The following is a 19355-nucleotide window of genomic DNA, read 5'->3' on the forward strand; positions in this document are numbered from 1 at the left end:
CTGAAAAATACAAATTCCATAAACCCATGCCTTTTCTAAATCAAAGACAGCACATCACAGGTGCGGGGCTTAGTGATATCAGACAGGAGTCCCCACCTATTACAGAGGGTATCCTAAGCAGGAAACTGCCTTTGCCCTGCAACTTTTTGTTTTATAAAGTTAATTTCCATCTTGGCTCAATTCCTTTGTCTCCGATCCCAAGGATGATCTTTCTTTGAAAAAAGAGCTTGTGAGTTGGGTCCTTGTTCAGCTTTGTGAAACCTCAGCTCGTACAGGCCCAGTGCGTAGTAAGCACTCAACGTTGTCTTCTCAATGTATCACCCTCAAACAATAGGAGCATGAGAGTCCCTTGTGTGGAAAGAAGTGCTGGAGGAAGCACAGAATTTGAGCAGCTTCGATGGGGTGTGAAACAACTGAAAGACCCAGCAGGTGGTCCCAGCATCAGGAGGAAAAAGAGGATCCTTCTTTCTTAGATCTACCACGTATTGATGCGTGACCTTGAGCGGTGTCCTTAATTTCTCTGGGCTTCAGTTTCCTTACCTGTAAAGTAGGATTAAATAATACCTCGCTCACATTTAGTCTATGCAATTTGCCTAACATATATTATTTTTCTTCATTTCCCCCTCCTCTCCGGTGAATATTTGAGTGAATTGGGCATCGTTTAAGACATTCTATAATACAGTATGATGGTATATACGTGATATATAATATATGTAATATATAATAGTATGTTCAATACATATTATAGAATCCATTCTCTGTTTTCCAGTAATCTGTGATCTATAGAATGTCCAATAAACAATTAGTATCTATTCTTTTTATTGCCTTGTATAATGCAGACAACTTGAAAAACACCTAGAGCCCTCCCTGTATGTGACCAAGCTCCACGAGTGCCCAAAGCAAAGCAGTGACATTTTTTGGCCTTTCAGAACCGGCACAATGTAATGTTTATATTACTCCGGCTGGCATGGGAATTTTTTCTTTAACTTGAAAGAGAACTCTGAATTAAACGGGAAAGATGCACAGTAAGAAATTCGCTCCTGGATTCTGAAGAGCCTCTGTTTCAGTAAATTAATACACCATGTACACAAAAAGAAGGCATTTTAATGTTCCAGTGAGTATCTGTGCCTTAGAATAACTAGTGGGAATCCTCTCCCTCAGGCATCAGAGCTTGTGAGCACCACACGGTCACTTATGCTTCCTGGAGTCCCAGTCTCCCTGGACAAGCCACAGAGGATGTGGGATCCACGTGCTGCCCCTGGTGGCTCAGAGACACAGACACGTGTGATTCCACCAAATGCTACACCCTGTCTTTATACCAGAGCCTGTTGTCCGTTTGGCTGGATATTTAAATCAAGAAATCTACATCCCTCAAGGCTGGATGTAAGGCTTGAACTAGCATCCCGGAGAAAAAAGGTCAGCACTTTGATACACAGCTCCCACAAAATGGAATTTTAATGAGCAGAAGCAAAACCTGATCTCCTTGCTCAGAAAGCAGATGTCTTTGTTCTTTTCATGTTTTAACATTTCACCAGCTCAACATCTCTCCTTTTATTCTGGTAACTCTCCTCTAAGAACTGAAGAGAGGCCGTCTGTGCCTCTGCACTGTTTTCTCACCTAAGATGTTTAGATTTATGTCTTTTAGGAAACTCTTAGGAGAGGTGTTTCGAGGTGCCAAGGTTTATTGTTAAGGAATTCCTCTTTAGTGGGAAAATAATCAGGTGTGGCCAAATTAATCTAGCTTGGTATTGTGATTGGGGGAACATGTGGCTTTTGATACATGATAATGATATGAACCCATGGTACCCCTCATGTTATTGACTCACGGTAGTGGGGAAGGGGCAAAGGAAGAGACACAGGAGCCAGAAGGCTCGAGAAGATTCCTGAGAGCTAAATCAAATCCCAGACCTTTGATACATGCTTTTATCCACTTTGAGAAAATATACTTGACTTAGATTCCTACTTCTAAAAATAAAGCTTTTGTTTCTGCACAGTGCTTGATTGTTAAAACGCAGATTGCAAAGACAAAATTTGGGAAACGTTTTCTTCCCCATAAACAGATACATGTGGGCACTTCTGGACATCGTCCCAGGTTCCTTGAGGTTGCCGGGAGTCCACATGTGTGTGCGTGAGCAGTATAGCCTCAGCTCCTGAGTGCAATCAGAGGGCAATATGGCATTTTAATGAGCTCTATCAAAGTGTTATTGTATCCAAAGGCCAAAAAATTTAAGAAACATTTTTGTCTTTCTAACTCTCTTATCTGCTGCCAAAACAGAGTGGTAAGATAGGTATTGAAGCCCTGTCCTCACTCTTCAGGCCAGGCTGCTTTTTTGTGCTTGGCTTATTCACTCAGTTTCTTTCATGATGATGGAGGCTTGGTTCCAGACGAGACTCCCCTGTTTCCAATGCTAACCCACTGCTCAGACAGCTGAAGGAGTTATTTCATGCCGCCTCTCCTTATTAACTGCAGAGATGTTTTCATAGTTATAAAATACTCTTACCTAATGGCTTGCAAGCATGGTGCTGAAGTACACGTTCTGTTCTTGCGCTATCAGAATTATGCCATAACAATGGAAAACCCTGGGTTCGGAGAGAAAGTTGAGTGTGTCAGAGACTGTACTCTATCATGGATGGGTATTTTCTGCCTAGTCTAAGCCTGAATTAGAAGAACATCACAGACGCACGGTGCTTTGGATGTGGAGCACATGCATGCATTTAAATCACGTGTATCTTACTTTTTTACTGATGTAATTGTGAAATATGTTCCTTTTGCATTCATAATTAGGGGGTGGAACAGATGGTGAAGGCTTAGTTTAAAATAATCTGTCATTAAAATAACCTAGCCTACTGGTAATTCTTCACTCTAACTGGAGTGAGGTCATAGGAAAAGAGTTTGGGGTGATTTTTTTTTTCTCTTCTGCGTTGGAATGTAGAAGAAAGAACCACTGATCTCAGAGTAGTTATACACATGAGAATTACCCCTATAAGGGCAAGGTGGTAAGATTTCACTCTGCGGGATTTGGCTGTTGTGGAATATGCAAAAAAAAAAAAAAAGAGAGAGAGAGAGAAAACTACTTTGACAAATATAAATCCATTTAGCACAAGGCATTAAACATTAGTATACCTTCAATCATGAAGCTGTGGTTAGTTTCATACCCTGTAAGGAAATAACCTCATCATTTGACAATACTGTTAGAGACCCTCAGCTTTTGGGGTTAAAAAACCATGCCTTTTACTTTATATGTTACACTGATGTCAGGGGATATAAATTATAATTACAGGCATTATTATTCAGAGATGCTGTAGCTCCTGACTTCGGTATCCAAGCTTCCCTCCTGCATGTGTACCTCATAGACTTACCAGGATGTGACAAAGGAAATCTCCTATCAGCCCTGTCAGGATGGCTAAGAACTGGTTTTAGTAATAAGAAAACTGTCTTGATAAATCAGATACTAACATGCCTTTAAAATGTCTGTTTTACTGTTTCTTCTAAGATTTTGTTCTCCATCTGCTTTGAGGGAAGCAGATAGATTTCAGCACGGCTTTATAATAAATCTTCTCAAGGAGGGACTAGCATTAACATTTGTGTAGGTTCTTTTTCATCTTAATCCAACCTTAGTTAATAATCAGAAAATTCTACATAGTGAGTAAGAAGATGTAATTAACCCTTTGACCTCAGAATCTTAATTGGCGCCTGTTGAAAACAGTGGGCAGTTTAAAAAAAAAAAAATTAAAAAGTAGCCTGCAGTGATTGAAAAAGCTTGAAATGCAGTAGCTTTCTTGATTCAAAATTTTGACAAATTCCACAGAACTTTAAGATGAATCACATTTGGCTCCCAAGATGAACTGAATGTTTCCTTCTTCCTGTCACCTATTAAAACGGAGACAAACACATTTAGAACAGTATTGATGCTACTCTTAAAACTTTCCTAAGCAGCAGAGTACAGCTAACTGTGAACAGGGATGACCCTGAACCAGAAAGCAGTGGCCGTGCGAAGAGCCACCTTGCCAGTCTGCCACACACCTGGTTTCGTGTCCCATTTCCTTATTTGAAAGGTAATCAAACCTGAGTTTTGGACCTTCATCTCACACTATAGCTATAACTGACTGACATGATAAATACAAAGGTAAAAAAGATGGCTAACTACCCAATTTGTGTGTGTGTGTGTGTGTGTGTGTGTGTGTGTGTGTGTGTGTTTACCTCTCTGATGACAAACAGCTAATCTGACTAGTTGTGTTCTTCCCACACCAAATTGGCTGTTATTTTTAATTGAATTGACTGGATGCTTTGTTTCATGTAGACATAGACTCATTTTAATCTCACCAGGAAATTGGAACATGTGTCGGAGCCTCTGCCTTGCCAAACAAAACTGGCCAGTTCTTAGATCACTGCTGCTTAATAGCATCAGATGTTCAGCCTCCAGAATTTTTGTTTCCTTGCTAGGGTGCCCAAAAACCCTCTACTATTTTAGTAAATGCATGAGATATGAACCCAATGTTACAGAATCACGATCCCTTTCAGTAATAAAGTAAAGGTTGTCTGTGGATGGCACATGACCTGCACTAGATGTTTTGGAGAACAGCAAAAGAATCTAGGCTAACTCTGATTTTCCAAATGTCAGGAGATATCACAGACTATGTTAGACATCTGTGGCATCAGAATCTTCAAGTACTCTAATAGCTTCATAAACAGGACTCTTGCAGAAAATAATTTCCGGGGCGCCTGGGTGGCTCAGTCGGTTGAGTGTCCAACTTCAGCTCAGGTCACGATCTCACGGTTCGTGAGTTCGAGCCCCACGTCGGGCTCTGGGCTGATGGCTCAGAGCCTGGAGCCTGCTTCCAATTCTGTGTCTCCCTCTCTCTCTGCCCCTCCCCCATTCATGCTCTGTCTCTCTCTGTCTCAAAAATAAATAAACATTAAAAAAATTAAAAAAGAAAAGAAAAGAATTTCCATCTTTCTTAGTCATTCTAGCATATGTGATCTAAGGGAAAGAGCATTGAGCGTGGAAGTGAACTGGGTTTACTAAGTCTTGGCTGAGCAGTTGTTTGATGTTGGCCAGATAAAGATGAATAAGACATCACCCCACTGTTGGGAAACCCAGTCTCCTTGGGACTTGAATAAGCCAACCAGGACCATACAACGTCATGAATACTTTAACCACACTATCGGCGTGCAGCAGATTTAATGCTAGGTTTGCCACTGGATGACTGTATGATCTTGTCCGGCCACTTAACCTTTTCTGTGCCTCGGCTTTACAACCTGTACAATGAGGGTTTAGAGAACAGGAGGTTGTCTCTGTGCTAGTTCCATCAGTCCTTTCTTCTCTCAGTCAGCCTTGCAACTGTCATGTGCGTGCATAAGAAGTTCTCCTGCGTCTCTCTCTCTCTCTCTGTCTTTCTATTCTGACAGCAGCTCTTTAAGGTTTGAGAAGATGGGTTCACACAACTCTCTATAACTGTGTGCCAGGGCATGGCCATTGGGTTGAGTGGAAAACCTGTCAAGGCCCTGTTCTCCATGGGAGGCTTAAAGGGGGAGGATCCTAATCTTCACGAGTCATCCTCAGAAGACCTCTTGTGAGAGGTAAAGATATTTTGATGAGATCTTTCCCAAATTTCCACAAAGGAAACTTCTTTCCCTTTGCACTGGTTCAAAGCAAGATTACACAGTGCCACACTGCAAACTTGAAAGGTTGGATCTCACGAGGCTCTGGAGGGCGTGACAGTTTTGTCAAAGGGAAGGAGTCCACTAAGTATCTTGTTCCCTGTCCCTTAGCTGATTCCAGGAGAAATATTACAGAGCAAGGTGACAAGGTAACCTCTAGTGGAAGTGACTTGTAGACTCTCTTGTCATCCTACCTCCTACCTATCTTCTAACGGTGGGATTCTGTCATCTGAACAAATCTTTCAAAATGAAGTGACGATTTTTAAGTCATAAGCTGCATCTTAGTGTGGTTCAACTTCACAAACGCTGTGACCATTTCTTTCCATTGACTTACACATATTAGCTACATAACCTTTGTTGTGAGTGGGGGCAGCATTGTTATTAAGTCCAACTGTCAAAGTTCAAATCCTAACTCCATCACTAACTAGGGCAGACATGTCACCTGCCTTCGCAAAGCCTCGATTTCCTTGTGTATAAAATGTAGATAATAATATAATTACCTCAAATGATACTTGTGAAAATTCAAAGAGATAATACATGCAAACTGCTTAGCACATGTTGCTTAATAAATGGACAGTATCCTGACCAAAAGTTTGCCTATCATGTAATTTGTAATCATGTAATGTGACTTTTGAAATGTTTTCAGAACTAATCAGAGGAGGAGGTTGGACACTACTCACGGTCTCTGACCATTGGGACTCTGAAAACGGATCAGGAATCCTGGAGTCCAGATGTCACACACATACACACACACGCGTGCGCACGCGCCCACACACACGTTCACATAGACATACACACATTTAATACATATATAAATATATATGTATTTCATATAGATATGTGGAGCTCAAAGAGTTCAGTATTTTAGGAAACTGAAACTATTGCTGAGATATGAGATGATCCATTTCCCTACCAGAATTTTATATTCTTCTTCCACCTTTCTCTATTTCAAAATTACGCCATTAATTTAGTGTTGCCACATACCTTGATCTCAGAGTGGGTTTCCTGTCTTTCCCAATTCTCAGCCTTTGTAAAAAACCACGAATCGTGGAAACTTCTTTTTCTGTGCAAGCATCGCTTGCGCAGCCTACCTGGTTAGAGATAAATAAAGGGAAACAAAAGACCTAAGGGGGGGGGGGGGGGGCGGAAGGTATACAATGCACTTTGATCGCAAGCATTTGAAACAAATGTGTTCGCTGTTTGAGTGCTGGATCGCAGTTGGAGTCCATGACGATTTACACCACTCGTCACACTGACAATGCAACCTCCCTTTGGAAAGTGGGCGAAGGTTCCAGAAGCTACAGATGATGTAGAGCATCCTTCTCTCCCCACTCCCCTCCTTTTGTTTCCATTTCAGGAGTTGTAATAGAAACCAGGTCTATCACAATAAAACTTGAATATAGAGTTTTGAAAAAAAAAAAAAGGATTACAGTTTGTAAGGTTTCAGCCTATAATCATTCACCCATAATGTATTGACTTTTTCTATTTGTTCTACCACAATAGGCGCTGAGAGTGAGAAGGGCATAATCCTTTATTAATTAGCAAATTATTGATGTCCACAGTAGTTCCAGTGGTGATTTTACTTGTTCTTCATATAGGGACCCTTTTTTCTCTTGTTTCATTACAGTTTCCATTCCTGTTCAGCTATTTAATGGAGAATCTGGCTGATTTAATCTCTTAAACTACTGAATCCACAAAATAAAAATAAAAATAAAGGCAACAGCTCATAAAATCAGCACGACCTGATTTTGTACACGAATATGATGTATCTTGGTCAAAATGACAGAGACATAAGGAAGTCCTTGAAATAAAGGAAAGCTTGTGGTCTTAATTTAGGCCTTTAGTTTGTTCACGTACAGGGCCCTAGTAGACGATCTTAGGACTTCGGTTAAACAGGAAGAAAAACATGGTTTTAAATGCAGTGTATGTTGCTTTGTATCAGATGCCCTATTCATTAAACCTCCAGCATATGTTTATTAACTTAATTATATATTTATTTTTTCCTGCAGTCCCTGGATGGCTTTGTATTTGCACTAAATCAAGAAGGAAAATTTTTGTACATTTCTGAAACCGTCTCCATCTACCTAGGCCTCTCACAAGTAAGTAAAACAATTTAGATTCTTGACAGAGATTGTGAAGCCTCCTTCGGCCTTGTGCTTTTCCTTCTTCAAGGGGTATTCTGTTTGGCGTGAATTATCACATGTATTCTTTAATGGCTCTGCCTAACTCTGCTTGCAAAGTCGGTGAGAAAATTCTGTCAGTTCGAAACGTTCGGAATAAACTTGTACTCAAAAACTTTAGTTCCCCCCCTCCCCCCCCGCAAGGATCATTATTAATTTATTGAGAACAAATGAAGTTTCTTCCCTCAGTTGTTTTGAACTTTGAAACCTCTGTGCCCGGTAGGAGAGGGACACACTAATAGTGCTTCCCTTGTGTCCTATTACTGGATGTTTATGGAGTACCCTGCATTATCCTGGGAGCTGACACAATGACAGGAGTCATTTGGAGTCAAGAAATGCTGAAAGAGACCATTAAAATGTGTTGCAGGGAGGGTCCCAGCAAGGATCTGTTTTGCTGCCTTTGCAAATGCTTCCTAACGCTGAAAGGCAATTTCATAAAATAAGATAGCCTTTCGTTATGTGCACTTTAATTACTCGTACGTGTCTGTCAGAGGTTGAAAACAAAGAAGATGGAGGCAGCTGAGGTAAGGGACAAAATCCTAGATGTCCGTTCTTGATATTCCCCTGGAACACAAAAATTTTACTTCCGTTGGATTCCAGGACATAGGTTGCATCTACGGAATGCCAAAATCCCCTGAAGAAAAGTTGGCGATTCCACTAATTATCCAGATGTTTTTTTTTTCCTCTCGTAAAAGTGCCGAACATCTGGATACTTGTGCCCATACAGGTGATTGGCTGAGTTTGACCCTTTTCATCTGGTGATTTGGCATGAGGAAAACACAGCCTCGGTGGGAGGGATTTTGTGTGTATGTGATGATCTGCCAAGTTGGATAATCTACTTCTCATTCAGTTGCCCCTTGGAGCTAAAGATGGAGATAAGATTTGTCTCTCTCCTCTTAAGCAAGACCCACCCCAGACTCATTGCTTCCGTAAGTTGGCACTGCTCTAAGGAGGCACCCAGCACGGCTGGAACATTTTGGCTGTTAGTGAGTTTGCTGGGTAATAGCTAAATTGAGAAAGACACTGGGAAATAATAAAGAAAGATATTTGGCATTTGAGGAGGTTTGGAGGAGGGGGAGGGATGCTGCCAAATGTGATTATTTACTGTTGAGAATCCAAGCAAGGGTCCATTAACTCTTCCTTGAAGAACGCGCGAAGCTATTGGCTATAGTTTATAGAGTAATTCTGTTTTATGTGGGTTTCAGCAAACCAAATGATAGAAACTGGGCTATTGTTAACTCACTGTTAGCATTCTTGCATCTTATTGAAATCTCTGGTTTTGTAATAGCCTTTAATAGACTCTAAGCCTCATCTTAATCTGTTTAGGACCTAGTTTTGAGAATCTTCAGTTTTGAAACGGGTGTGCCCACGATGTGAGTATCTTACAGGACTGGAAACACCACTGTTTGTTGTTCTGCGATGCCCATATTCATCTGTTTTATGCACAGTATCCAACAAAGTTTAATAAGCCAGTGAAGAAGAAGGATGAATAATTAGTTTAAGCAGGTAAATGCTAATTAGGGAACTCCTGAAAAGCATCCATTATATACTAGCTCAAAACACATTTTACAGCCCTGGTTAGTGGTGTAATCCAAATTCTGTCAAGGCAACTGCATTTTCTGTAATTGAGATGTGTATGTTTGCTTTGCATAACAGATGGCTCTGTATGCTTAGACTGATAGCTAGGAAAATAATAATTGCATTATTCTGGCCAAAAGAATATTAGCTCTTGGGTTTTGGCCATTTCAGTCAGTCCTCCTGCCAGCACAGCATATGCACATATATGGATTGGATTTTCAAGGAAATTGATGCATCTGGAATAGTGTGGCCATCTGAAATATCATCTGTTCAAGAAAGATTTGGCTTTAACCCTGTGCTGGGTTCTCCTTAAAAGCAGTATATTTCACTGCTTTTCTACTGTAACATTAAGTCAATCTTTTCTTAAAATCTGAAACAAATAATTGAGGTTTCTGCAGAGTAAAGCAGCTGTGTAGACGTTTTGCAGCAGGTGGCACGTTCTGTCCGGTCATTCCCTGCTTCTTTTATGGGATGGGTTTTACAGTGTGGATCAGTAGTCAGTAAGTCAGCATCTTGACTTAACCAGGGGCAGACGCCAGCCCCAACGTGCTGTACCCTCAGTGGTAGATGGGTTCATTGTCACCAGCAATGGTGGAGACTATGAGGTACAAGACAGAGGTCTTCAGTTGGAGGCACTGTGCAAGTGAAATGGTGAAGGGTCCATAACAAGAAGGTGATGTTTGCAAATGCCGATGTAGGTGTTAACATTGAAAACTAAAGTTTAAAAACACTTCTGGATTAATGTGAAAATAATATGCTAAGAACATGGCCTGTTTTTAAAAATTAATTCTCCAACTTTGGGAAGGAATTTCCAACCCAGTAAATGTTGTGTTCTCAGTCCCAATAGGGTACTTGAGACTTAACCCTTTCCAACTTTCTTCAGTGACTTCTTGAAGTTGCCGGGTCACGGGGTACTCATGGGGGACATACGATGCACAATGTACTCACAGTTATTCAGTTAAGTAAATACTTAATTTTTTACACATGAGCGCACACACACGTAGACACACACAAACACGCCCATAATTGAATGCTAACCAAATGTGCTATTTGTAACCTACAACTTTGGCTCAGAAGTTATCCCGTGAAATTCTAGACAGAGATAAGGAGTCTGTGAAATTATGGCCCCTCCATTTCTTTTTAAATAGTTTCATTAAATAAAGGCAATGTATGGCTGTATCACCAAAGATGTACCCAGTCAAACTGTTAAGGAATATTGTGAGCATGCCAGTTCGTTAGAGCATAGTTACGCCTACATTTGTAGCTCTCAAAATATCCCTTCCTCAGTTTTATATTCCTTCAACATGTAAATAAATATGGTGTCTTTAAAGTGGCTTATGTCCAGGAAAGAATTAAGATTTTATTTTGACTCATGAGAAAATTAAGTAGAGAGACTTGTCCTGAGCTCTGTTGTATAGCATGAATATAGAGACAATCAGAGTGGATTTTTCCTCTATACTCTGTTGAGTGGAACAGCTCCTGGTTTCCAGCGTGTACGTGTGGCAGTTATTCTCTGTAAAGTCCTTTCATGTTATCATGATGGCAGGAATGAAGGGATCCGTGATGATGTTCAGACCAATTCAGCAGCCCTTTTGACTCTGCCAGAGATATATATTTAAATCAACATTCAAGGTGTGCTTTCAGGTTGTAGAAATATGCACTGTTGGAGTTCCAGGGTGGTTCAGTGAGTTAAGCATCCAACTCTTTATTTTGGCTCAGGTCATGATCTCACCATTCGTGAGTTCAAGCCTGCTAGGGATTCTCTCTCTTCCTCTCTCTCTGCTCCCCTCCATGCTTGCTTTCTCTCTCTCTCAAAATAAGTAAATAAACATTAAAAAAGAAAGAGAGGTGCCTGGGTGGCTCAGTCAGTTAAGTGTCTGACTCTTGATCTAGGCTCAGGTCATGATCTCACAGTTCGTGAGTTTGAGCCCTGCATCGAGCTTTGCACGGTCATTGCAGAACCTGCTTGATATTCTCTCTCTCCCTCTCTTTCTGTCCCTCTGCATCTCATGCTGTTTCTCCATCTCGGAATAAATAAACTTTAAAAAAAATTAAATAAAATAAAAAGAAACATGCACTGTTGACTTACTTCCCTAGATAAAGATGATTCCTAGTTACTCACCATGAAGCCCTATCTTAAAAAAAAAAAGAGCCCCAAATATCATTAATGAGTTTGGTTTGCATGGGATTTAAATGCCTTCTTATACCTGGCAGATAGCCTTCAGAGCTGCTAAAGACAGCTCTAATCCATAGGTATAATGGAATAGGCATAAGTGAAAATGAAGAAAGAAAACAAAGTGTATTCCCTAACACTGAAAATGTAATAATAATACATAGCCTGATTTTATGACATCTCTTCCGGTATGCCTGGGGCTTAATTGTCAATGGATCCAAAAGAGACTTAATTCGATAAATTTTAAAAAATGCTTGTTTGATATAGGACCTAAAACTTGGAGAAATATTCATTTGTTGGCTTATGTACTCCTCTTTCCACAAAGAAAATAGCTTATATAAATGTATATAATAAAAAAAAAAGACAATGGCTAAACAGAGCTAAGGTATAAGGAAAAAGAAAAGGCAAAAGTAAGTCATTTGTTACCACATAGTAGGAGCACACAGTAGAGTCTCTAAGAGGGTTATAAGTGATCTGATAAAGCTTCAAATTTATCTGTGAGCTTCCTGCTAACCAAAGCAAAAAAAGGAAATACAGCCATTCATCAAAAAATAAGGAAACATCACTTTTTTATGGAAAGCAAAGTTTTTCTGGGACTGCAGTATAAGAATAAATCTCAAGTACGATCTCCATGGCGGCTAATATGTGGATTAGGACATGTTGATTTGCTTCCATTGGAGTTCACATCCAGAGCAAGGCTGTGTGGATCATATAACAAACATGAACAAACATATTTCAAATTTCATGAGCAGACAGAGGACTCTTCCCACCCCCTCAGGTGGTGTACCAGAGATCATTTTGAGAGTGATTTTCTGATATCCAGGTCTTACAATAGCATTGACAAATTTGATGTTTTATGTGCTTTTATAAATCAGCTTTCCCTCACCCAAACGCAAATCCTGCATTTACTCTTAAATACTGATGAGAACTTTAACATTATAGTTGCCAGGGGCAGAGGACATGGGTCCCAGTTAACCAGAGGATAAAAATGGACTTACATTTTTTAAGAACATTTTTCTTTGAAAGTGGGGTGAGAGATGATGATTCTGATGCACACCCGTGCCAGCAAAATGTTTTCAATTTAGCATAGAGTCTTATTTAAAATAAAGTGGGATCTAGAACACACTGGGAGATGAACAGATTTTTTACCCCGTGATATCATTAGAAAATACCCTACAACCAGCTAATCACTCTCTTGAGATGCCTCCTAATCCCACCCCCCAACCCCACCTGCCTCCAGTGCCCAGCTTGCCTGAGTCACTTCTCCTCATCACATCCCCATCCTGGTGGAAGATCCCTCCTTGCTGTCATAAGCCAGAGAGAAGAGAGCCACAGACAAGCTTACAAAACTGGCTTGTTCCAAGGCAGCTTGCAGAAAGGGGCAGGGTGGTCGCAGATAGAAGGGCTAATAGAGGTGAGGGTGAAAAGGGGGAAATGATTGTGTTACGTTTAGTCTTTTTTTTTTTTTAAAGCCATGCGGATATATTTATCACAAACTCCTTTTCCCCATCCTGTTGTTCATCTCCATATTTTAGGTTTCTCTGCATTTGTTATATGGAATGGCAAATAAAATTACAGCGACAGCACACAAGTACAAGGTCAAATAAATGACAGAGCTCAGTCTATTTGTGAAGCTATTCTGAAAGGGAACCATGGTGCCAAATGTGGTTTATTTGAATAATAAAGAAGAATTAGATTCCCCTGATAACTTGGCCGAGGGCCAATAAATCACTGGAGGTTAAAGACGCGTTGCAACTGCCATGTCTTTCTTTTGCTTTTGGAAAGTGCACCCTCAACTCTTCCGTTCTACATTTTTTCAATGCAAATCGAGTTGAGGTTAGTATGTGGTTAATATCCTCATTTCCATGCTTGTAAAAGATATATATATATATTGCTTTGGGGGGGGGGAATAAAGTAGACATTAGCTTTCCTTACAAGTTACTACTCTTGTTTGGCATCATCACATAGGTATCTGGATCTAAAGACCAAAAAAAAAGGTATTAGTTCAACACAGCACAGGGCTTTTAATAAGGGGGCTATGTGGTAGCATTTTTTCGGTTGGCGTTCTAAATTTAGGCAACACTGAGATAACTCCTTGAATAAATGAGTATACGTAGCCCGCCAAATATTGCGTTGTGGCCCCTGTCTTAAAAATCTTGCTAGTAGACGTACCTTAACTTGAAAAAAAAAAAAAAGAAAGAAAAAGAAAAATGTGTGATTTTCCGCAGCTTGTATGTTTTTTTTTTCCCCCCAGCAAGTCTGCATTTTTCTCCTGTACTAATCATAAAAAGTTCATCACTTCTTGGTGTAACAAAGAAAAATGCCCTTTTGAATGAGGAAGCTCTGAGGGTTTAGAGACTATTGAGAAAATATAAGTATCAAAATAATTCAGAAACAGTACAAGGCACAGTGGCACATTATCAATTTACAACATTTAAATTGATAAATGCTTGGTGGTGAAGGCCTACAAGGGCACTTTGAAAAGCAAATAGCGACCTGGTGAAGAAATTGATTTTTCCCCCCCGAAAATGACTGCATGATGCATCATTTGACTGCATGCTGTCCGAGTGCTTGACAGAGATAATCTCAGCAATCCCACGGGTGACCTTATCGTTCTCACCAAGGCAACTTTGTCTACGTTCTGACTTTGTGCATGTCAAGGTTCCTCCCTGCAGGATCCTTGGGGGAAAAAGTTCCTCTGTTCGATCCAGATATTGAACTGCTCATTCTTCCCCCTTTTCCTCCCCCGTCCCCTGCTCCCAAATAGGCAAACACGCCTCTTTATTTTATCCATAATTATGAATGAGCTGGGCAGAACACAGCAGCTCCGCACCCTGTATCTTTGTTGAAGGCCTTATTACCTTTTAGGTCACAGAGTTCTAGGTGATAATTTATATGAGCAGGGATCTTGTTATCAGAAAGAGTAGAAAGATTCCCTAATGTTCCCCTATCGTACCATCCCATCTTTAGCAAAATGTCAAAAGCTAGCCTGTTTCTTTCCTCCTTGTACTTGCGAGGGTTTTGTTTTGTTTTGTTTTGTTTTGTTTTGTTTTGTTTCCTTTCGTTTCGTTTCCTCCCCTCCAGGTTTGACAAAGAAAGCTTCTGAACCTGTTTTAATCCATACCCTTCAGTTTTTAGTAATGTTGTTTCCTCACCCTCCAGGGATGCGAGGTGTTTCTCCTGTAACTTTAAAATTATGTAATACTGACACGAGGCCCGGATCACGAGTGACCCAGTGCCATTGGGCCTCGTGTCCCAGTGAGAGCCTCTGTTGCAAAGAGCTGATGTAACCCGTGAGGCTTCCTCAGGACCACCGGTGTTCAGAAAATGTTTTTTTTTTTTTCTGCTGGAGAGGAGTAATTGACAATTTTTTATGCTTAAAATTTTTCTGTTGATGTACGTGCATGTGTGTGTGTGTGTGTGCGCCTGTCTGTTTATCAGTAATCTTCCTGCCACACGGCTTGTCGTTGGTAATTACAATTCTTGATTAGCCACTTCTTGAAAGCAGCAAATACCCTGCCTGGTTTGGCACCCTCAAGCTACAGTCCCCACTGGCTTTGACACCCTCAGTTCACCATATTCAACCCCTTTTACCTCCTTCTTTCATCCACAACATTAATTCTGAGTGAACAAGACGTGCTTCCTTGCTTTTGACAAGATTTGCTGCAGTCTCATGCGACAAAAACCCAACACTCATTCCAGATTCAGAAAGTAGGATTTATAACAGCATTTTAATTTAATGTTGGATGTCGAACATATAAAGAGATCACAGTAGTACTAGAGCTGAAAATTGATGCCTTTTTTATTAGTGTCCTCTCAGAAGTGGGTGAGACGCTGTTTGTGCAGTGGAGCACAGAGGAGCACAGTCAGATGAATGAGGATATGCTATCTGCAAGGAATCATATTTCAAGCCACTGTCGGCCTCTATTGATGTGCTCAGAGTTGAAAGGTTATGCTAGTAAATGCCATCCGAATTTCCAGCATTAGAAATCGGTAGAATAATCTGCTGGCTGTCACTTTATGCTCAGCCTAAATGCACTGCGTGGCGATGTTTTACTTATTTTAACTCGAAATTAATTTCTTATTGCTGGTGCATTTCTTTCTCTCTCCCAGGCATTCATCAGTCCCCAAATGGGACCGATTTTTAACACGCCATCTGAGTAAACCAAAATCTCTGAGAGAAAATGAAGGAAATCCGCATCATCATACATGAGAATTATAGTCTTCTTATTTATTCCTTTGAACATATTTCACCAGGCACTGAGACTAAAACACAGGAAGTCCTGTCTGCAATGGGGGCTTTTCTAGTCAGACTGTATCACAGCATCACAAGACAATAAAACGTAGGCTCACCATTTTCAGATGTATAATCTGAAGACCTTTTACGTGGCTTCTTAATTTCTGCAGTTAATATGATCCGGAGAAAAAAGAAAATGAAGTGTCTTCATTTTATGGGATTGGGAAATACAAAGCCAGGGGGAAAAAAAATACTTTTTGAGGGACTAGCTTGTTTTATTTGTGTGGATAAAATGGTAGTTTCATTTTTGCTTTTAAAGTAGAGCACTGAGCAAAAAAGTAAGATGGAGAAGAAAATTTAGTCATCATTCTAAGTCTGTAATTTATTCATTTTTAAATAATGAAATGGTGTTTTTTCTGAATTAACCCATGTATTATTCATGCAGGCGTTGGCAATGTAATATCCCTGGTTTTCTGGAAAGCAATGTACATTTCTTTGCCTGACAAGCAGTATTTTCTATATGGTATTAATTTAATGGCTTATTTTATTATGCAAAGTTGGAAAGTAAAGATAATTTCTGTCTATGACGTGGTGCTTATATAGGCAATATATGCAAAACAATACCTCTGCACCTACACCAGCTATCCTCGCTCACTTAGCCTGGCCCCTGTGAGAGTGAAGAGGGAAGGCACAGTGCTCATATGAAGAATAAGAAATAACTTGACCTCTGGGGAAGGAGGTCATAGAATCGTTAAATTCATGTGAAATCCAAATTTCATTTCTACATGCACACATTCAATCTATATTGGGTTTTCGCTCTTACATAAGAAGACATGGTTTTCATGACAGGAGTAACATGGCGACAATTTCAGTGATAATTTCAGTAGGAATATAATAAGGAAATTGACTTTAGGTTTTTGCATAAGTTCTAGAACTAGGCTGATAACCTGAGAATCGATGCCAGTTTTAGACAACAAATGCCCTGTGGCTTTTATCCTTGTTGTTCCTCAGTCCCCTTTGGATGACTGTCCAAGATGCAATCTCTTTCCTAAGTGGTCATTTTTAAAGAGACCGAGAACAATTGTTTCAGTGATTTAGAGCATCCTTTGATGTGCACGCCTATATACATATATGAATGTGTAAGTTGCTTTCTTTCTGATTTGGCTTTTATGCCTACTGCATTTTTGTCTACTGATGGAAATAATTTCCAAAATGATTCACTAAAACAACAAATCAGGTTTTCCTTTGGGTGTCTCCTCCCCTTTCAGCCTCCTACAACAGCAAATTTACCACATTCAGGAATACACAAAAACTTCCTCTGATGCTGTTAAATTGACATATGCCGGCAGATTATATCTACTACTTTCAATAACTACGCAAACTTTCCAAGAGCAAGAGAACGTATGCAGAAGGAACTTTTTCTTGGGAAGGAAAAAAAAAGTGATTTGGGATAGGATTTTTTTCAGGGCAAGTTATGGCCTTTTGCAGAGGCAACAGAAAATACCTTTGTACCAGGTGTGACATTTTGTAGATCTCAGAAGTGTATCAGTATTGCAGGATTTGAATTCAGGTAAAGAACCATGCATTCCATTTAGTGTTTTCTTCTACGTTTTGGAGAAGCAAGCTTTGTATCAAGCAGCCTCCTCCCTTCTGGCCTCTCTCCCCGATAGGAGCCTTGCTTTAGAACCACAGGCAATCCCTTTTAGTAATGCTTCACCAAGGAAACAATAGAAGATTGCCTCTCGATTAGGAAAGAGCTAAGGCTTTAAGGAGCATAAACACATACATGAAGTACGTGAACCTCTGAGTTTTATTATTACTCTGTAGTCTCTCTGGACTTTCAGGTGTTTGTTCCTACCGTACTTTATTAGATGCTTAGATCTGGTTCATCAAAGTCCCTAATTGTTGAACTTGATACTTTGGAGAGCTTAAAAAACATTTGCGCAAAAGTACTTGTCTATATATCTGAGAAGTGCAGAGAAATGTTTCCAGAAAACAGGAATGGTTGCATTAGCTAGGATCTGGTTCTTTCCCATGAACTGTGCTGGCTTGCTTTCTTTTAAGAAATGTCGAGGCTAGCAAAATTGTGAAATGACAAGACAAAAATTATTTGTGTTGTGAAACGTTCCTGTAAGTGGTGAGTTTCTTTCTTGCTTTTAAATATCTGTGCAGAGAATCATTACTCCTTGATGAAATCAAAAGGAAGGGGGTAGAGGAAACAGGCGCAAAAATTAAAGCGTTCGGAGGCATTTCACTTTAAGATCAATCAGCAGCGACTATGTGGAAATGATGTTATTCTGGCAGACAACTTCTGAGGAGCAAGCAGGGCTCACCATTCCTAGTTAAGTATGGGGATCTCCTCAACCTGAGTGTCCCAGTGTAATAGGGCTGTTATTTGCAACCCCCTGGTTCTGACGAGGGAAACATGATCAGACTGTGTACTCTAGTTGGCCAGGATCACTTTGAGCTGCTGTGCTGCAGAGGCTTAGCATGCTTGTGATGTCCTGTCTGCATATCTGTGGGAATGACAAAAGTCTGCACATCCCTCAGGACAGAAGATGCAAATTACAGGAAAATAAGAGGTGAGACTGGGAACCAATTCCCTGAAATAAATAAATAAATAAATAAATAAGAAAGGAAAAAAGTAAAAAAAAAAAAAAACATAATTTTTCCAGTTCATTAATTAAAATTGACATTGCAGGGTTTGCAAAGACCAGGAAACGATTGTGCCATTTCACCACATTTCAAAACCTTTTCACTTGAGCAGACAAGTAAATCATGCAATTACTGGGACTCATTCAGCTCTTTAGTAAAAACACAGGCCTGCAACCTTGGGTGTAACATACATTGAAATTAGAAGAGTTGAACTGAAGATATTTCTAAAATGTCACAACTGCTCTGTGACACTGGATGATATGTTTATCCATTCATTATCACTGAGAACACCTGGGGCGGTGCTCAGGAAATCAGATAGTGCCTTTTAAAATAATTATAAAAGAAGCATAGATTAGCAAGCTGAGGGGGAAATAGACAATCCTGAATCACGATGCTCCTAATTTTGATCTGTTTGGGGGCATCAGCTTCCAAGTCACAACAGTGTAATAACTGACTGCAACTGTCAGCAGCACTGAGGAGAGAGAGTGCCAAGTAGGACTATTTCTAAAAAGCAAATGTTTTCCTGGAGATGAAATCCCAAGCATTCATTTTCTGTTTAGAAAATTAAAACACCACATCCATTGGTGGTGTTTCTGGTGTCAGTTTCTGGCTTGATCCTTTTGTCTTTGGAGAAATAGGAGATAGCGCTCCGGACTGAGATCCAGGAGACCTGGTTCTGGTCTTGCCTCTGCTGCTAATCAGGCAAGGGACCTTCCAGAAGCCTGGATCTTAATTTTTCTTAAGTGTGAAATGAGGGGGGTGATTTCTCAGGCTCCTTCTTCTTTAAAACCTGTGCTCTCTGAAATTCATTCAACACTGGACGTTTTCTCCTAAGCACTAGGGTAGGGGTGGAGGAGGGGAGCCTGGAAG

At 40.2% G+C, this 19355-nt stretch overlaps 1 protein-coding gene across 4 annotated transcripts in view; it reads left to right on the forward strand.

Moving 5' to 3' along the window:
- NPAS3 (neuronal PAS domain protein 3) overlaps nucleotides 1-19355 on the forward strand; it is an 856869-nt gene that overhangs the window by 606321 nt on the left and 231193 nt on the right. For all 4 annotated transcript variants that reach the window (XM_043555965.1, XM_043555962.1, XM_043555964.1 and 1 more), the window contains one exon: nucleotides 7672-7761. In XM_043555965.1, coding sequence (XP_043411900.1) covers nucleotides 7672-7761 — 90 coding nt within the window. The remainder of the gene's footprint in view (nucleotides 1-7671; nucleotides 7762-19355) is intronic.

Source organism: Prionailurus bengalensis, chromosome B3 (genome assembly GCF_016509475.1).
Source record: "Prionailurus bengalensis isolate Pbe53 chromosome B3, Fcat_Pben_1.1_paternal_pri, whole genome shotgun sequence".
NCBI classification, from domain to species: Eukaryota; Metazoa; Chordata; class Mammalia; order Carnivora; family Felidae; genus Prionailurus; species Prionailurus bengalensis.